Source organism: Trachemys scripta, chromosome 14, assembly GCF_013100865.1.
Source record: "Trachemys scripta elegans isolate TJP31775 chromosome 14, CAS_Tse_1.0, whole genome shotgun sequence".
In the NCBI taxonomy this organism is placed as follows: domain Eukaryota; kingdom Metazoa; phylum Chordata; order Testudines; family Emydidae; genus Trachemys; species Trachemys scripta.
In genome coordinates this window covers 11,655,143-11,669,360 of record NC_048311.1, presented here as the reverse complement: position 1 = coordinate 11,669,360, position 14,218 = coordinate 11,655,143, and the positions used below count along the sequence as shown (strand labels likewise).

General features: G+C 50.3%; 1 protein-coding gene across 1 annotated transcript; it reads left to right on the top strand.

Moving 5' to 3' along the window:
• Positions 1–854: 854 nt before the first annotated feature.
• On the top strand, positions 855–1,662 carry RNF222 (ring finger protein 222). The gene has a single exon (XM_034790504.1). The coding sequence runs from the start codon at positions 873–875 to the stop codon at positions 1,545–1,547; it is 675 nt and encodes a 224-aa protein (XP_034646395.1). The 5' UTR covers positions 855–872; the 3' UTR covers positions 1,548–1,662.
• The last annotated feature ends 12,556 nt before the right edge of the window (positions 1,663–14,218 follow it).

Genomic DNA, 14,218 nt, shown 5'->3' with positions numbered 1-14,218 from the left:
GCTGCACTGGGGAAGCACCGGCCGGGGGTGCAGGGTCTGGAGGCTGCCCGGCAAACCGTGAAGCCGGTAGCGCTTGGGCAGCCCTTTCTGCGTGGCTGGGAGTGGGAGGGAGGAGGGGGCGGAGTTAGGACTGGAAAGGGGCGGAGTTGAGGCGGGGCTGGGGGTGGGGAAATGGGCAGGGCCAGGGCCCGTGGAGGGTCCTCTTTTTTTATTTGTTAGATATGGAAACCCTAATAGTGGCCATACAATTCTTTATCCTAACCATACGGTATACACATTCCTGTGTGTTGGTTGGCCAGCAACCACTGTTAGCCATTTAGAATCGAGAGATTTGCATAATGACTGTATTGTTACTTCTCTGTAGCCCTAGCTTGATCGAACTCATCTCTTGTACTGTTCTGATGGGCTCCTATAATCTCTTGGCTCTGATGGCTCCCCTCAAAGCTCTTCCCCGATATGCCCATCTCAGCATCTGATCCTCCCCTGCCCTGATCCACCTGCTATAAAGCATAGGGTACCATTTTCCATGGGAGAAGGAGGGGATGGCTGCACCTTTCTCCCAGGGCCAGGCCACCTCAGGGAGGAGAGATGGAGAAGACAGGAGGTCAGTGGGGAGACAGGACAGAGAAGGAGTCAGAAGATGAGGCTGCTGTATTTATTGTGGGCATGTGGATTGGGAGTTTGGAGTTTATAGCCAGTTGGAAGACAGGGAATTAGAGAAGCCAGTCAGAGAGCAAGGGAGAGACAATGGGGAGCGTAAAGTATTAATAACAGGATGTGATTGCCGGTAGCTGGGTCTAGCTGCTGTCATTGCTATTTGTTATTCATGCCCATCATTTCTTTTCCCCCCAGTTGCGGAGCGTGTGGCTGACATGACTGGGATATCTGAGACTCACATCAGCAAGGGGAAGTCCCTGGGTGAGTGCCCCGTGTGCTATGAGAAATTCCACCCGCTGGAGGCTGCCCAGAGGACACTGAGCTGTGGACACACCTTCTGCCATGACTGCCTGGTGAAGTGCCTGCTCTCCTCCAGGCTAGACGGGCAGGTCCAGAACAATCTCATCTGCCCCATCTGCCGCTACGTGACATTCCTCAGCAAGAAGGTGACCCTCTGGCCTCCCAAACCAGGGGAGTCCCCCCAACCTCTGGAGCTGGCTCTCTCACCCTCCTTGTTGCCCCACCTAGCAAAGTCAGGGCCAGACAACACCTTGGTGGTCCCTAGCCATTTTGTGATGCCAGTGCAGAGCTATGACAGGAGCGACAACATGTGTGGTGTCCCCATGGACTCAATGGCCTTGCCGGCCGGCCTGGCTCGGGAAGCCCATGTCTTCGTGATCAGTGATCATGGGATGCCGCTGGTGGAGGAGAACTGTAGGTCAGTGGTTAGGGGACACGGCACAGAGGCGCCAGAGTCAGGGGCATCCATGAGTTCCCTTGGGATGCGGTGCTGCCAGTCACCCATTGTACTGGCTGTTCTCCTCATCTCAACAGTTGCCCTATTGGCGGCTGTGTTCCCTTGGGTCCTGTTGGTGAAGAGGGGTTCCTGAGCGGGACTGGAGAATGCTCCAAACACGACCCAGGCAGAGAGCTGTGCCTAGAACCCAACACTTGCAGAGATGCCCAGTGCCCCCAGGCGAACGACTCCTTCTCTTGGGCACAACGCAGGATCCTTGGATTGTCTGCAATATGGAAATCCTGCAGATGGCCATGATGCAAATACCTGTGGGCTTGCTGGCCAGTGCTTGCGTGGGAAACCTCTGAGGAATGCCCAGAGGTTGCAGGAAATGGCGCCGTGACTTAGCAAGCATTGCACTTCCTTCTGACCGAGGGGCTGAACCGGTGCCCCGGTGAGGTGCTGGGGGCCGTGCGCCAGAGTCAGTGGGTGGGTGGTGCTGAGACAGCTCAGGGGCACAGGGCTGGTGGAGGTGCCACCTTGGAGCCAAGAGGCCATGCCAAGGACTTGGCCGCTTGTGATAAACGCGTTCAGACACCAAGTCACAGGACAGAACCCTGCCCGTGTCACGTGGAGGCACCGGCCTTGTTACCTTTGGTGTGATTATTTTGCAGCCCTAGAACAGTTGCCACTAAAGTGTCCTGGACATTGGTGGTGGACACAGTCGCCTCAATTAAACATCCTCAGTGATGCGAGTTTGTTAGTCTGTTTTCTCCCTAGTGGACTGTACCCATAGCGCCCCAAGGTGCTCAGATGTTGTCTCTGGCTGGTTCTGTGCAGTGGGGACAGGCAAAGCCCATGGAGTGTGGAGCTCTGGGACTGCCAGTGACGCCTTGCTGGGTTCCAGACACGTTAAAGAGCAGGACTCAGCTCCCCTGTAACTTGAAGTCTTGAGGGTTTTCCTCAAAGATAATTTAATGGAAAGAAAAGCCCTCTAGCTACTGGGCAGCCTGTGCCATGGAGCCAAATCCCCTCCCTGCCCCCCGAAGCTGGGCTGGCACAAGGAGGAGCCCTGTGCATGGCAGAGTCTGTATCTCTGTATGAATCTCTCTGCTTGTCTCTGCTGTGCTGCCCCAGCCTCTGGGCCTGTGTGGCTCAGACTGACATTATTCACCAGCTAACATCTGACCCCATGGCTCTCTCTGTCTGCTGTCTGCTCCATTTCCCACCCTGGCTTCCTCCCTCTCTGCACCTCTGCTCCTTCTCTAGCAGCCTCTCCACTGGGGAAGGCAAACCCAGTAACGTTTGGGATCCAGCCAGACTTTTGAGCCCACGAGGGCTGACACTGGGGCACTGTCTGCAGTCAGGCAGCGTGAGTTCTCATGGCCCTACGACACATTAAGGGGCTCCCCTGGCCGGGTGAGGCTCTCTCCACCAGGCAGGGTGCAGGCTGTTCTCCCTATGGATCTGGCTGTCGGTGAGCAGGGGGCTTGCCATGCACACAGACCTCTCCCTCCCTCCACCACTGAAAAGCAGGGATGGAAAACAGATGAGCAGGAAGGAATGCACCAGGCCTGCTGCCCTCTTGGGATCGCCAGATTCATCGCCCCACTAGGGTCCAGCTGTCCACCCCCTCACACCGCCCTGGGCTCTGCAGTGGCCCAGGGTCCCTGTCAATCTTGTGTGTCTGCTTGGGGCATGTGAGTCACCTCCCAGGGAGTCAGGCCAGTGCAGAGATCTCTCCTGGATCCTGGGGGATGCAGTCAAGTCCCGCTGTGCTGCACCTGCACAGACACATCTGCCTTTCTAATGGTGGCTGCTCTGTGAATGGCCTCACTGGGGGAGCCTGGGCATGTGGGCAAAGGCGCGTTGCTGGGAAGGTGATGACTCTGGAGCATGTTGGACAGTTGCACCGAGGCACTGAAGATAAAAATCCCTGTCTCTTAGCATTCCCCTCCTGCCCCTCAGCTCCAGCAGCCCCTGCCTGGCCACAACACCCCCCACCCAGACATCCCCTCTTCTTTCCCATGGCCCTGGAAATTCCCTCCCACCTGTCCTGTCTCCCAGATAGATGGTCCTGACCTGGAGAACTAGGGACAGGCAGTGAGGAGGTTTAGAAACATTTCTGTGAGGCCAGGTAGGGTGTCTAGCCTCCAGGAGGTGGGATGGTTTGGGAATCCCAGAACCAACCTGCTCCTGGAAACCTTATAGATTCATAGATTCATAGATTCTAGGACTGGAAGGGACCTCGAGAGGTCATTGAGTCCAGTCCCCTGCCCGCATGGCAGGACCAAATACTGTCTAGACCATCCCTGATAGACATTTATCTAACCTACTCTTAAATATCTCCAGAGATGGAGATGCCACAACCTCCCTAGGCAATTTATTCCAGTGTTTAACCACCCTGACAGTTAGGAACTTTTTCCTAATGTCCAACCTAGACCTCCCTTGCTGCAGTTTAAACCCATTGCTTCTTGTTCTATCCTTAGAGGCTAAGGTGAACAAGTTTTCTCCCTCCTCCTTATGACACCCTTTTAAATACCTGAAAACTGCTATCATGTCCCCTCTCAGTCTTCTCTTTTCCAAACTAAACAAACCCAATTCTTTCAGCCTTCCTTCATAGGTCATGTTCTCAAGACCCTTAATCATTCTTGTTGCTCTTCTCTGGACCCTTTCCAATTTCTCCACATCTTTTTTGAAATGCAGTGCCCAGAACTGGACACAATACTCCAGCTGAGGCCTAACCAGAGCAGAGTAGAGCGGAAGAGTGACTTCTCATGTCTTGCTCACAACACACCTGTTAATACATCCCAGAATCATGTTTGCTTTTTTTGCAACAGCATCACACTGTTGACTCATATTTAGCTTGTGGTCCACTATAACCCCTAGATCCCTTTCTGCCGTACTCCTTCCTAGACAGTCTCTTCCCATTCTGTATGTGTGAAACTGATTTTTTCTTCCTAAGTGGAGCACTTTGCATTTGTCTTTGTTAAACTTCATCCTGTTTAACTCAGACCATTTCTCCAATTTGTCCAGATCATTTTGAATTATGACCCTGTCCTCCAAAGCAGTTGCAATCCCTCCCATTTTGGTATCATCCACAAACTTAATAAGCGTACTTTCTATGCCAATATCTAAGTCGTTGATGAAGATATTGAACAGAGCCGGTCCCAAAACAGACCCCTGTGGTACCCCACTCATTATGCCTTTCCAGCAGGATTGGGAACCATTAATAACAACTCTCTGAGTACAGTTATCCAGCCAGTTATGCACCCACCTTATAGTATCCCCATCTAAATAGTATTTGCCTAGTTTATCGATAAGAATATCATGCGAGACCGTATCAAATGCCTTACTAAAGTCCAGGTATACCACATCCACAGCTTCACCCTTATCCACAAGACTCGTTATCCTATCAAAGAAAGCTATCAGATTGGTTTGACATGATTTGTTCTTCACAAATCCATGCTGGCTGTTCCCTATCACCTTACCACCTTCCAAGTGTTTGCAGATGATTTCCTTAGTTACTTGCTCCATTATCTTCCCTGGCACAGAAGTTAAACTAACTGGTCTGTAGTTTCCTGGGTTGTTTTTATTTCCCTTTTTATAGATGGGCACTATATTTGCTCTTTTCCAGTCTTCTGGAATCTCTCCCGTCTCCCATGATTTTCCAAAAATAATAGCTAGAGGCTCAGATACCTCCTCTATTAGCTCCTTGAGTATTCTAGGATGCATTTCATCAGGCCCTGGTGACTTGCAGGCATCTAACTTTTCTAAGTGATTTTTAACTTGTTCTTTTTGTATTTTATCTGCTAAACCTACCCCCTTCCCATTAGCATTCACTGTGTTAGGCATTCCTTCAGACTTCTCGGTGAAGACCGAAACAAAGAAGTCATTAAGCATCTCTGCCATTTCCAAGTTTCCTGTTACTGTTTTTCCCTCTTCACTAAGCAGTGGGCCTACCCTGTCTTTGGTCTTCCTCTTGCTTCTAATGTATTGATAAAAAGTCTTCTTGTTTCCCTTTATTCCCGTAGCTAGTTTGAGCTCATTTTGTGCCTTTGCCTTTCTAATCTTGCCCCTGCATTCCTGTGTTGTTTGCCTATATTCATCCTTTGTAATCTGTCCTAGTTTCCATTTTTTATATGACTCCTTTTTATTTTTTAGATCATGCAAGATCTCGTGGTTAAGCCAAGGTGGTCTTTTGCCACATTTTCTATCTTTCCTAACCAGCGGAATAGCTTGCTTTTGGGCCCTTAATAGTGTCCCTTTGAAAAACTGCCAACTCTCCTCAGTTGTTTTTCCCCTCAGTCTTGATTCCCATGGGACCTTACCTATCAGCTCTCTGAGCTTACCAAAATCTGCCTTCCTGAAATCCATTGTCTCTATTTTGCTGTTCTCCCTTCTACCCTTCCTTAGAATTGCAAACTCTATGATTTCATGATCACTTTCACCAAGGCTGCCTTCTACTTTCAAATTCTCAACGAGTTCCTCCCTATTTGTTAAAAATCAAGTCTAGAACAGCTTCCCCCCTAGTAGCTTTTTCAACCTTCTGAAATAAAAAGTTGTCTGTAATGCAGTCCAAGAATTTGTTGGATAGTCTGTGCCCCGCTGTGTTATTTTCCCAACATATATCCAGATAGTTGAAGTCTCCCATCACCACCAAATCTTGGGCTTTGGATGATTTTGTTAGTTGCCTAAAAAAAGCCTCATCCACCTCTTCCACCTGGTTAGGTGGCCTGTAGTAGACTCCTAGCATGACATCTCCCTTGTTTTTTACCCCTTTTAGCCTAACCCAGAGACTCTCAACACTTCCATCTCCTATGTCCATCTCTACCTTCCCTGGTTTCCTTTAATGGCCCCTGTTCATGGTAGCCCCAGGTCCCATAAAATGGGCAGGCTCCTGGTGTGCTGCCCCCAGAGTTCTTAGGGTTTATATTGCACAGTTTACACCCATGCTGTGATGAATGGAGCTGGATAGCTTCACTGTATTACTCCCGCTCCTGGCCCTGGCAGGCTACTTACAGTGGGGGCTGCTCCTGCACCACGGAAGCTCTCCCCCAGTCCCCTGCAGCTCATTTCTGGTGGCATGTAGTGGCCAGGGCAGGAGCAGGAGCAGGGTTAGCCCTTGGCCTTGATTTGCACAATCCATGTTTGTGGGATGCTGGGCCAAAAATGCCCTCCCCTGGCTGGGCCACTTATACCCTGGAGAAAGTCTCTGGGACAGGCTGTACACCCCTCAGGGAGGTCTTCAGGCCAGATGGTATGCCCCTCAGGGGGTCTCTGGGCCAGGCTGTACACCCCTCAGGGAGGTCTCCGGGCCAGATGGTATGCCCCTCAGGGGGTCTCTGGACCAGGCTGTACACCCCTCAGGGAGGTCTCCGGGCCAGATGGTATGACCCTCAGGGGGTCTCTGGGCTGGACTACACTGTCCCCTTGTGGAGGTCTCCAAGCCGGACTGTACTTGCCCTCTAAGGGAGCTCTCTGATCCAGACGACACGCCCCCTCGTGGTGGTCTGGTGCTGATGTGGATGTGTTAAACAAGCTGTTGAATTCCCTATTAGGAGCATGGAAACCTCTGAAAGGTGTCACAGTTCTCCAGAGCCATCTAAGCAAGGTCTCTTATCAGCTGCTTGTGTCACGCTGAGCTCATAGAAAGATTTCACTGTGGTTATTAAGCCTTGGTGCAGTGTTTCCACATCAGTGAGCCATCCCATTAACCTTTGACTACATGACAGGGCCCGTCACCGTCGTGAAGGGATCTGGGTTCCTCCCAGTCATTCATGAATGTATCAATTTCTAGTTACCACTCTGCGGTTACAAAGTTTCATTGATCCAACCAGGGAGCAAAAACACACCATGTGACCATTCACACTCCATGACCAGTTCACAAAGTAGCCAGCGGTTGTGCTATTCCCACGGGACATTCTGATGCTTCAAACTTTGTTTTCATCCTGTATCGGAACGAAACACTGAAATTTGAAATTTCCCACAAAACACAATTTTCAAAGGGAAAAATTCATTGTGGGTCAACAGAAACATTTCATTTTGATGAAATCAAAACATTTAGTTGATATTTTTGTATAAACTAAGCTAAGCTAAAATTTGACACAAACAGTCATTTCAAAGTGATAAATCGAAATGTTTCATCCTGAGAAGGTCGAAATGGAACAAGGATGAAATTCTGCTGAAATCGACATGTTCTCCTGGAAAGTTTCGATGTTGATGAAACAGCATTTTCTGATGGGAAAATGCTCCATTGGAAAATGATCGACCAGCTCTCAGTACAGGAATCTGCTCACATTGAGCAAAGTTGGGAAACTCTTCATCCAAACTGGTTGGTGAGGCCGTATGGGAAATGGTGGCAGTCGCAGGAATCGGGACTGATCTGCAAACCAAAAAAGGCCTCTATGAACTGAGCTTGTGGTTTAACAAAGAGTTTTCATCCAGCTCTAGTGGTGACTCCTGTCCATTCCGGAGCTGCTGACACCCGCTACTCTCACACCCAATTACTTGAGACCATAAAGTCCTGGTGACATTTCAGCCCAGATTTACAGAGGTACTTAGGTGCATAACACCCATCGAAACCAATAGGAGTCAGATGCCTAAATACCTTTGTGAATCTGTCTGCTCAGGATTAGGCCCTTTAAACATCAACTCACTTTAAATCAAAGCGATTCTCGGCCAGCACCGCTTTACCTCACCTGCTGGGTCCCCACAATAACAGACAGCATCAGCATCACAAACGCAGGGAATGTTGAAGGGACCCTGTCCCTGTGCACCTCTGGCTGACAGTGCTGTAGCTGTGATCCTCACACTGAGAGCAGAGGCTGACTGGGATGAGACGCTCTCTCTCGTATTTCTTGTTGGGTGACTTTGTGCGTGTGCCTCTGGGGAGACTCCGCGTCTCTGTTTCCTGTACAGTCAGTTAGGGTTTTGTCCCTGCTTCCTCCTTGGTCCACTTACTCCACTGGGGAAGGAACCTTTCCTGGTGCAGCCACCCTGCCCCTCTGTGCTGACTCAGCTGTGCTAGCTGGTGTATGGAGGGGGAAAATCCCAGCCCCTCCCCATGCTCCGCCCACCTTCCTGGGAGGGGCAGTAGTGGCCCAGCGGTGGCTGCTCTCATCCCACATTGCGAGTTGCAGTAGGTGTGCAGTATCAGGCACAAGGGTGCAAAGGGCTCCCTGCACCTGCTAACCCCGCCTGGCCTGATCCTGCAGCAAGAGAGGAAGGGACCAAGCCTGCTTCTGCAAACACTTATATGCCACCCCACCCCAGCTTTACTCCCTGGACACGAGTGGCTCTACTCACATGAGTAAAGTTACACCTATGTATACATCTGCAGGATTGGGGCCAACTGAGCAGCCCCAGCTAAGCATTGACAGGGAAACAGAAAAACTGCAATAGCTTTTAAACCAGGAAATGACATCCTAACAACCACCTTCTGTGATGGAGCTCATTCACCTACATGTGAAATAGGGGGCCATGCCTCAGTTTCCTTGTCCTGAGGTCTAATGTATTAAACAGCCTCCCAGTTCCCCACAGAGCTCCTTTTTTGCCCCATAGGTTCAGGGCTTTTCTCATCCCTCCTGCTAGGGACTGAGTCCCTTTAAGTCCTGGCCTGAAATCTCTCCCCTCAAGTTTAGGGGGTTGCACAGGTCTCCTTACTGGGGCCCTGTGGGTGCTGTTTCCTTTCCCCCAGCAGCTGAGATCCCCTTCAGCGGGCTTGGAGTCTCCCTTTGACTCCCATTCCCAATCAACTAATCAGTCTCTGAACTCTTCCTGGTGGGTCTCATAACCCCAAACCCTGGGAGAGCCAGGAGCTTTGTCTCACCTGTCCGACAGGGCTCTGGTCCCAGGCCCTTCAAGGAACAGTGGTCTGGTTTCCCTGCACCTTCCCTCCCCCAGACACTAACTGTCCCCAGGCCTAACTCCCTCTCTCCCAGGAGCTGCTTTGGTGTTTTCCTTAAACCCCCTGCTCCTGGAGTCATGTGATTAGATGTGGTTCTTGTCTTCCATTTACCCCGCTCCCCCCCTCCCCGTGAGCTTCTAGACCTCATGGTTGCAGATAAAAGCTTAAAACCATGCCCCCCTAGAGGTTCAAGCACCAGGAGGTGAATCAACAGAGCCCAACATTTATTGGCTTCAGAATCATGAGCTTTTAAACAATAACATCCTGGTTTGTCAGGCCTGACTTGTGCTGTTTGAACGCGTGGGGCTGGCAAGCCAGGGGGTCACCTTGCACCCTGAGCCCATTCCTGTTGTTAGGAGGAAATATCGAGTTTCACCACAAGGTGGAGCTGCTAAGCCAAAGATGATTGTCATGAAAGCTGCCTTCTGCTAAAAAACCATCCACCGGAGCAGCTGGACTTCCCAGGTAAGGTTACGCAGGTATAACCCAAGCTGTGAATTTAAAGGGATGTAATTATATTGGTAACGGTACAACTCCCTCTGTGGCCATTCTTATTCCTCTATAAAAGGCCGCTCTTTTTTCCCCTTCCCTGGGACTACACCGTGACACTGTGGGAAGGTTTGTGTGCTCAAAGGATTCTGCAAGTCCTGATGTATTCAGGTCAAGGCTGGACGCCTTTCCGGAAGATGCTTTAGTCAAACACAAGTTATTGGGCTCAATGCAGAGGTAACTGGGTGAAAGTCTCTTGCCTGAGTTACACTGGAGGTCAGACTAGATGATCTAACGATTCCAACTGGCTTTAAAATCGATGTATCTATGACCCAATGACCCTGAGAGGGTTGCTGGTGGGCCAGCACAGGGCAGGACCTCCCAAGCTGGACAGATTGATGGGTGGAGACCAGATGAGAAGCAGTCCACTGCTCCTCCAGGTTGGGGGTTTAGCAGTAGGTCAACATAAAACAGTTAAGTTCTAGAAGTAGAACAAGATTCCCATTCCAGCAAACAGCATGATAGACAGTGATGGCAGAGCCTTGCTCATGCCCTGAGTGATGTCTGATGGCATGGGAAGGATTCACTTTCAGATTCAGGACTTTTGGAATGGGTTAGCTTACGGCATTTGGGAGAAGTTAATGCTAAACAGAAAAAAGCCACTCTTATACCAGCATAAGAGAGTCTGTCCAGGGGGCTGTTTTGGGATAACTATACCTCTATAACTCATAAAACTTGCCCGTGTAGAAGTGAGCTCAGATGGGTTGCCTGGGGCTTACCTGGATCCCTGCATGTCACGCTGGTTAACATTTGTCAAGGGAAAAGTATTTTAATTAAAAATGGTTTTTATTTTTCAAAAACGAGATTTTTTGCAAATATTGTTGACATTTTCTTATTTTTATGACAAATGTCATGCTTCTAAAATGATTCCACCCCCACCTCCCATCTCTTACCAACAACACTACTATGGAACATTAGGAAAACATTTCAGTTTGTGGTAAAGGGAGAAGGCCTCTAACTGTTTTGATGTTTACAATTTTTTTTGTAAAAATAAAAGAGAAAAAAATCATGAGAGTTGGGTGAGTCGCAAACAAAATTAGCTTCTCCATTTGTGGAGCTGAGGTGGGGCCCGGCAGCTGAGCCAGAGGCCAGGTAAACTTTGGGAAGCTTGTCTTCACAGGAGTTACAGTTCTAAGGGTATCGTAGCCTCGCGGTAGGTCTGGGGCCATTTCTAATGCAGCACTGGATAACACGGTACATTCACTTTTCCATTGCTCCTGTTGGCTAAAAAGAATGTTCCAAGTCGGATTAGCCCCAGCTTCTCTCTGTCCCAGACCTTGAAACCAGCCTGTCCCAACAATCTCAAATTGGGTCAGAACATACCCACTGGATCCTGGCCTCCCGTTCCAAAGCTGCAAGGACGTTTACTGGGGATTTTTGCAGCAGGGCCTGAATTGGCCTTATAAAGGAAAGCAAACCCTGACTGTAACTATTGTGCAGATAATGCTGCTTCCTAGTATACTGCATGGACCTGTTGTGTTTAGATGGGGCAATGGGTTCCTTGGCCATGTAAGACTTTCATTAACTGTTCCGTGTTTGTACAGTACCTCGCCCAGTGGGACCCTGATCCCGGCCTTGCGTTTCTAAGTGCTACAGATATGAATAATGATTATTTAGAATAGTTATACACCTAGCGATCTGATGAGTGGGTGGAGATACATTCGGCATGATGCTCGTCCCTCTAGCTACAACTGGCTTTTGTAGTTCCCTCAGATGTTTATTAGCAATGACAAAAACAGCTGCTCGTCTCATGTTACAATGTGCTAGTCTCTCATTGTTCTTCACCACCTGCAGCTGTACGCTAATGGTGTGCTGGGTAGAGGAGGCTGTAGCACCTCTCCTGTTATTGCTCTTTGTGGGTGTGGGGATGTAGATACGGGAAGGGGTGCACCTGGCCTTTGTAGCTCCCTACAGGAGGTCCTGTGGTTCTACTACATCCCGCTTCTGGAAGTGGCGATGTGGGATGAAGGGAGCAGTGAAGGTGGGTCCTCCAGGCTTGCCTAGAGAGGCCTCTCCAGAGCAGTCACCTTGGAAACTACAGAACCCTGGTCCTCCAAGGGCTAGAAGGGCTAGCAACAGCCAGTCAGAGCCGTAGGCTCAGCTAAAAGGAGCTGTGGGCCCTGGGCGGGCAGTCCCTGGTTGGGATCAGGGGCAGGGAGGAGAGCTCATCTCTGGCCAAGGGAGCCTGAGCATTTGCCAGGGTTAGCGCTGGCTGCACAGGCACAGCGGGATTCACAGCGAGAGAGGGGCCTGAGCCTCTGGCCCTAAGCAAAGGGTGAAGCCAGAGGGGCAGATGGGAAGAGGCCCAGGGAAGTAGCAGCGAAGGATTTCAGGGAGCAGTGTGTGGCTGCTGGGCACGGGGTCCCTGGGTTAGAGCCCAGGGCAGTGGATGGGCCTGAGTTGCCTGCCAGCCACTGGCAAAATGGGATAAACCCTGTGAAATGGGGACAAGCCTAACCTAAGCCCCAAGAAGGGGCAGGGCTGGTTTGGATGCCCGAGCAAAGGGCTGCATTTAAAGGGCCCCGAGCAGGCGCTGGAGACCCTAGTGAGGACACACAGACTGTGCATTTGTTGGACTCTTTGCTACCCTGGAAGAGGTTCACTGTGACTGTGCGACCTGGTTGGGGGCCATCAAGCCACTGAAGACCTGCCCAGCGAGGTTGACAACCTACTGGGGGCGCCAGGAGACGGAAAAGGACTGCAGCACTGCACCCGGCCACAAGGAAGCGCTCAAGGTGAGTGTCCCCCTTCACGAGCCAGGTTTGGATATGATCAGAGCCCTCCCCCTCCATGAGCCGACTGTCCAGATACAGGTGGTGGGCCAGTCTCTGTCCTTGTGTAGCTGCACGGCAGTTGCCCTGGGATTGAGATTACCCCTTCGTAGGGTGACCAGACAGTAAGTGTGAAAAATCAGGACAGGGGTGGGGGGTAATATGAGCCTATATAAGAAAAAGACCCAAAAATCGGGACTGTCCCTATAAAATCGGGACATCTGGTCATCCTACCCAATCGTCCCCTTGCTGCCACCTGGTCTGTTGCACCGATTTCCCATTGTTGGAGCAGGTGCCTCACAACCAGCCATCACATCACTGGCTCTTTGCCTTCATCCCAGTGGCTTTTGTTATTCCCGAGTGCATATTGTTGGGAATGAAAGACGAGTAGCATGGAGGAGAGAAGCTGAAGAGGCGGCCCTGTGATTTGCAGCCCCTTGGGATTGTTTTCAAAGCCACTCAGCAAAGTTAAAGAATGGGATAGTGAGAAGAAAAGACCTTTTCCTTCAGCAATCTGCCCAGAGATAATCACTGTGGTCACTGTGGGCCCATTGAAGCCAGTGGAAAGGCGCCCAGGGGCTTTAGATCAGGTCCTAAATCTAGGGAAGAAAATACACGCTAGTAAAGGACACAGCAGTAACCAGCTTAGTGGCATAAGCTGCCATGAACACACTGTCCCCATGGTCTGCTGTTCGCAGTGGCTCAATAGAGAGTCCAATTCAAGGCCTCCATCCTGATATTGAAAACCTTGCATTGGATTGGCCCTGGCTACCTGAGAGATCGACGGCCTTTCCTTGACTATGACCTCCTGTGATGGCTCTATTCTACTGGAACAAGGAAATTGCCCACCTATAGTAAGAGGCTTGGGTCTTTGGGAGACTGAATTTACACAGGAGATGGACTTAGGGCTAGTCTACACTGGCAACAATAAAGCAGCGCTTTAATGTGGCTTGTGTGGTCACGGCGCAGCGCTGGGAGAGAGCTTTCCCAGCACTCTAAAAAACCCACCTCCACGAGGGGCGTAGCTACCGACACTGGCAGCGCGGCTCCCAGCACTGGTGCACTGTCTACACTGGCACTTTACAGTGCTGAAACTTGCTGCGCTCAGGGGGGTGGTTTTTCACACCCCTGAGCGAGAAAGTTGCAGCGCTGTAAATTGCCAGTGTAGACAAGCCCTTAGACTGTGGAACTCACCACCACAAGATGGGAAAGACCCTGGAATTAGAGACCTTCAATGCAAAACATTGATTCAGCTTAGTTTTCCCTCCACATATTCTTCCCCCTCCCCCATAGATACAGATTCACATGCACACACACACACACACACACACACACAAGCACACAGAACACTCCCATTCACTCACACAAACATAAATGTGCAAACAAAATTCTATGAACTGTTCAAATTAATTCTCCTTTAGGCTGGGAGGGAAGAGAGAAATTGCATTAGTATCTAGTCTGTAGATTGTACTGAACTGTTGCCATTGCGGACCTAGTCTGGATTTGAACCGAGTGCCTAGACAGAAAAAAGACCTTCGTAGTCCAGTTCTGTTCACTTGAGCCCCTTCCTTTCACCAGTGCCTCCTCTGGAGAGCT

What these genes read in the sequence shown, in the direction of transcription:
- RNF222 (XM_034790504.1), top strand. Translation starts at nt 873, where the DNA reads ATGACTGGGATATCTGAGACTCACATCAGCAAGGGGAAGTCCCTGGGT.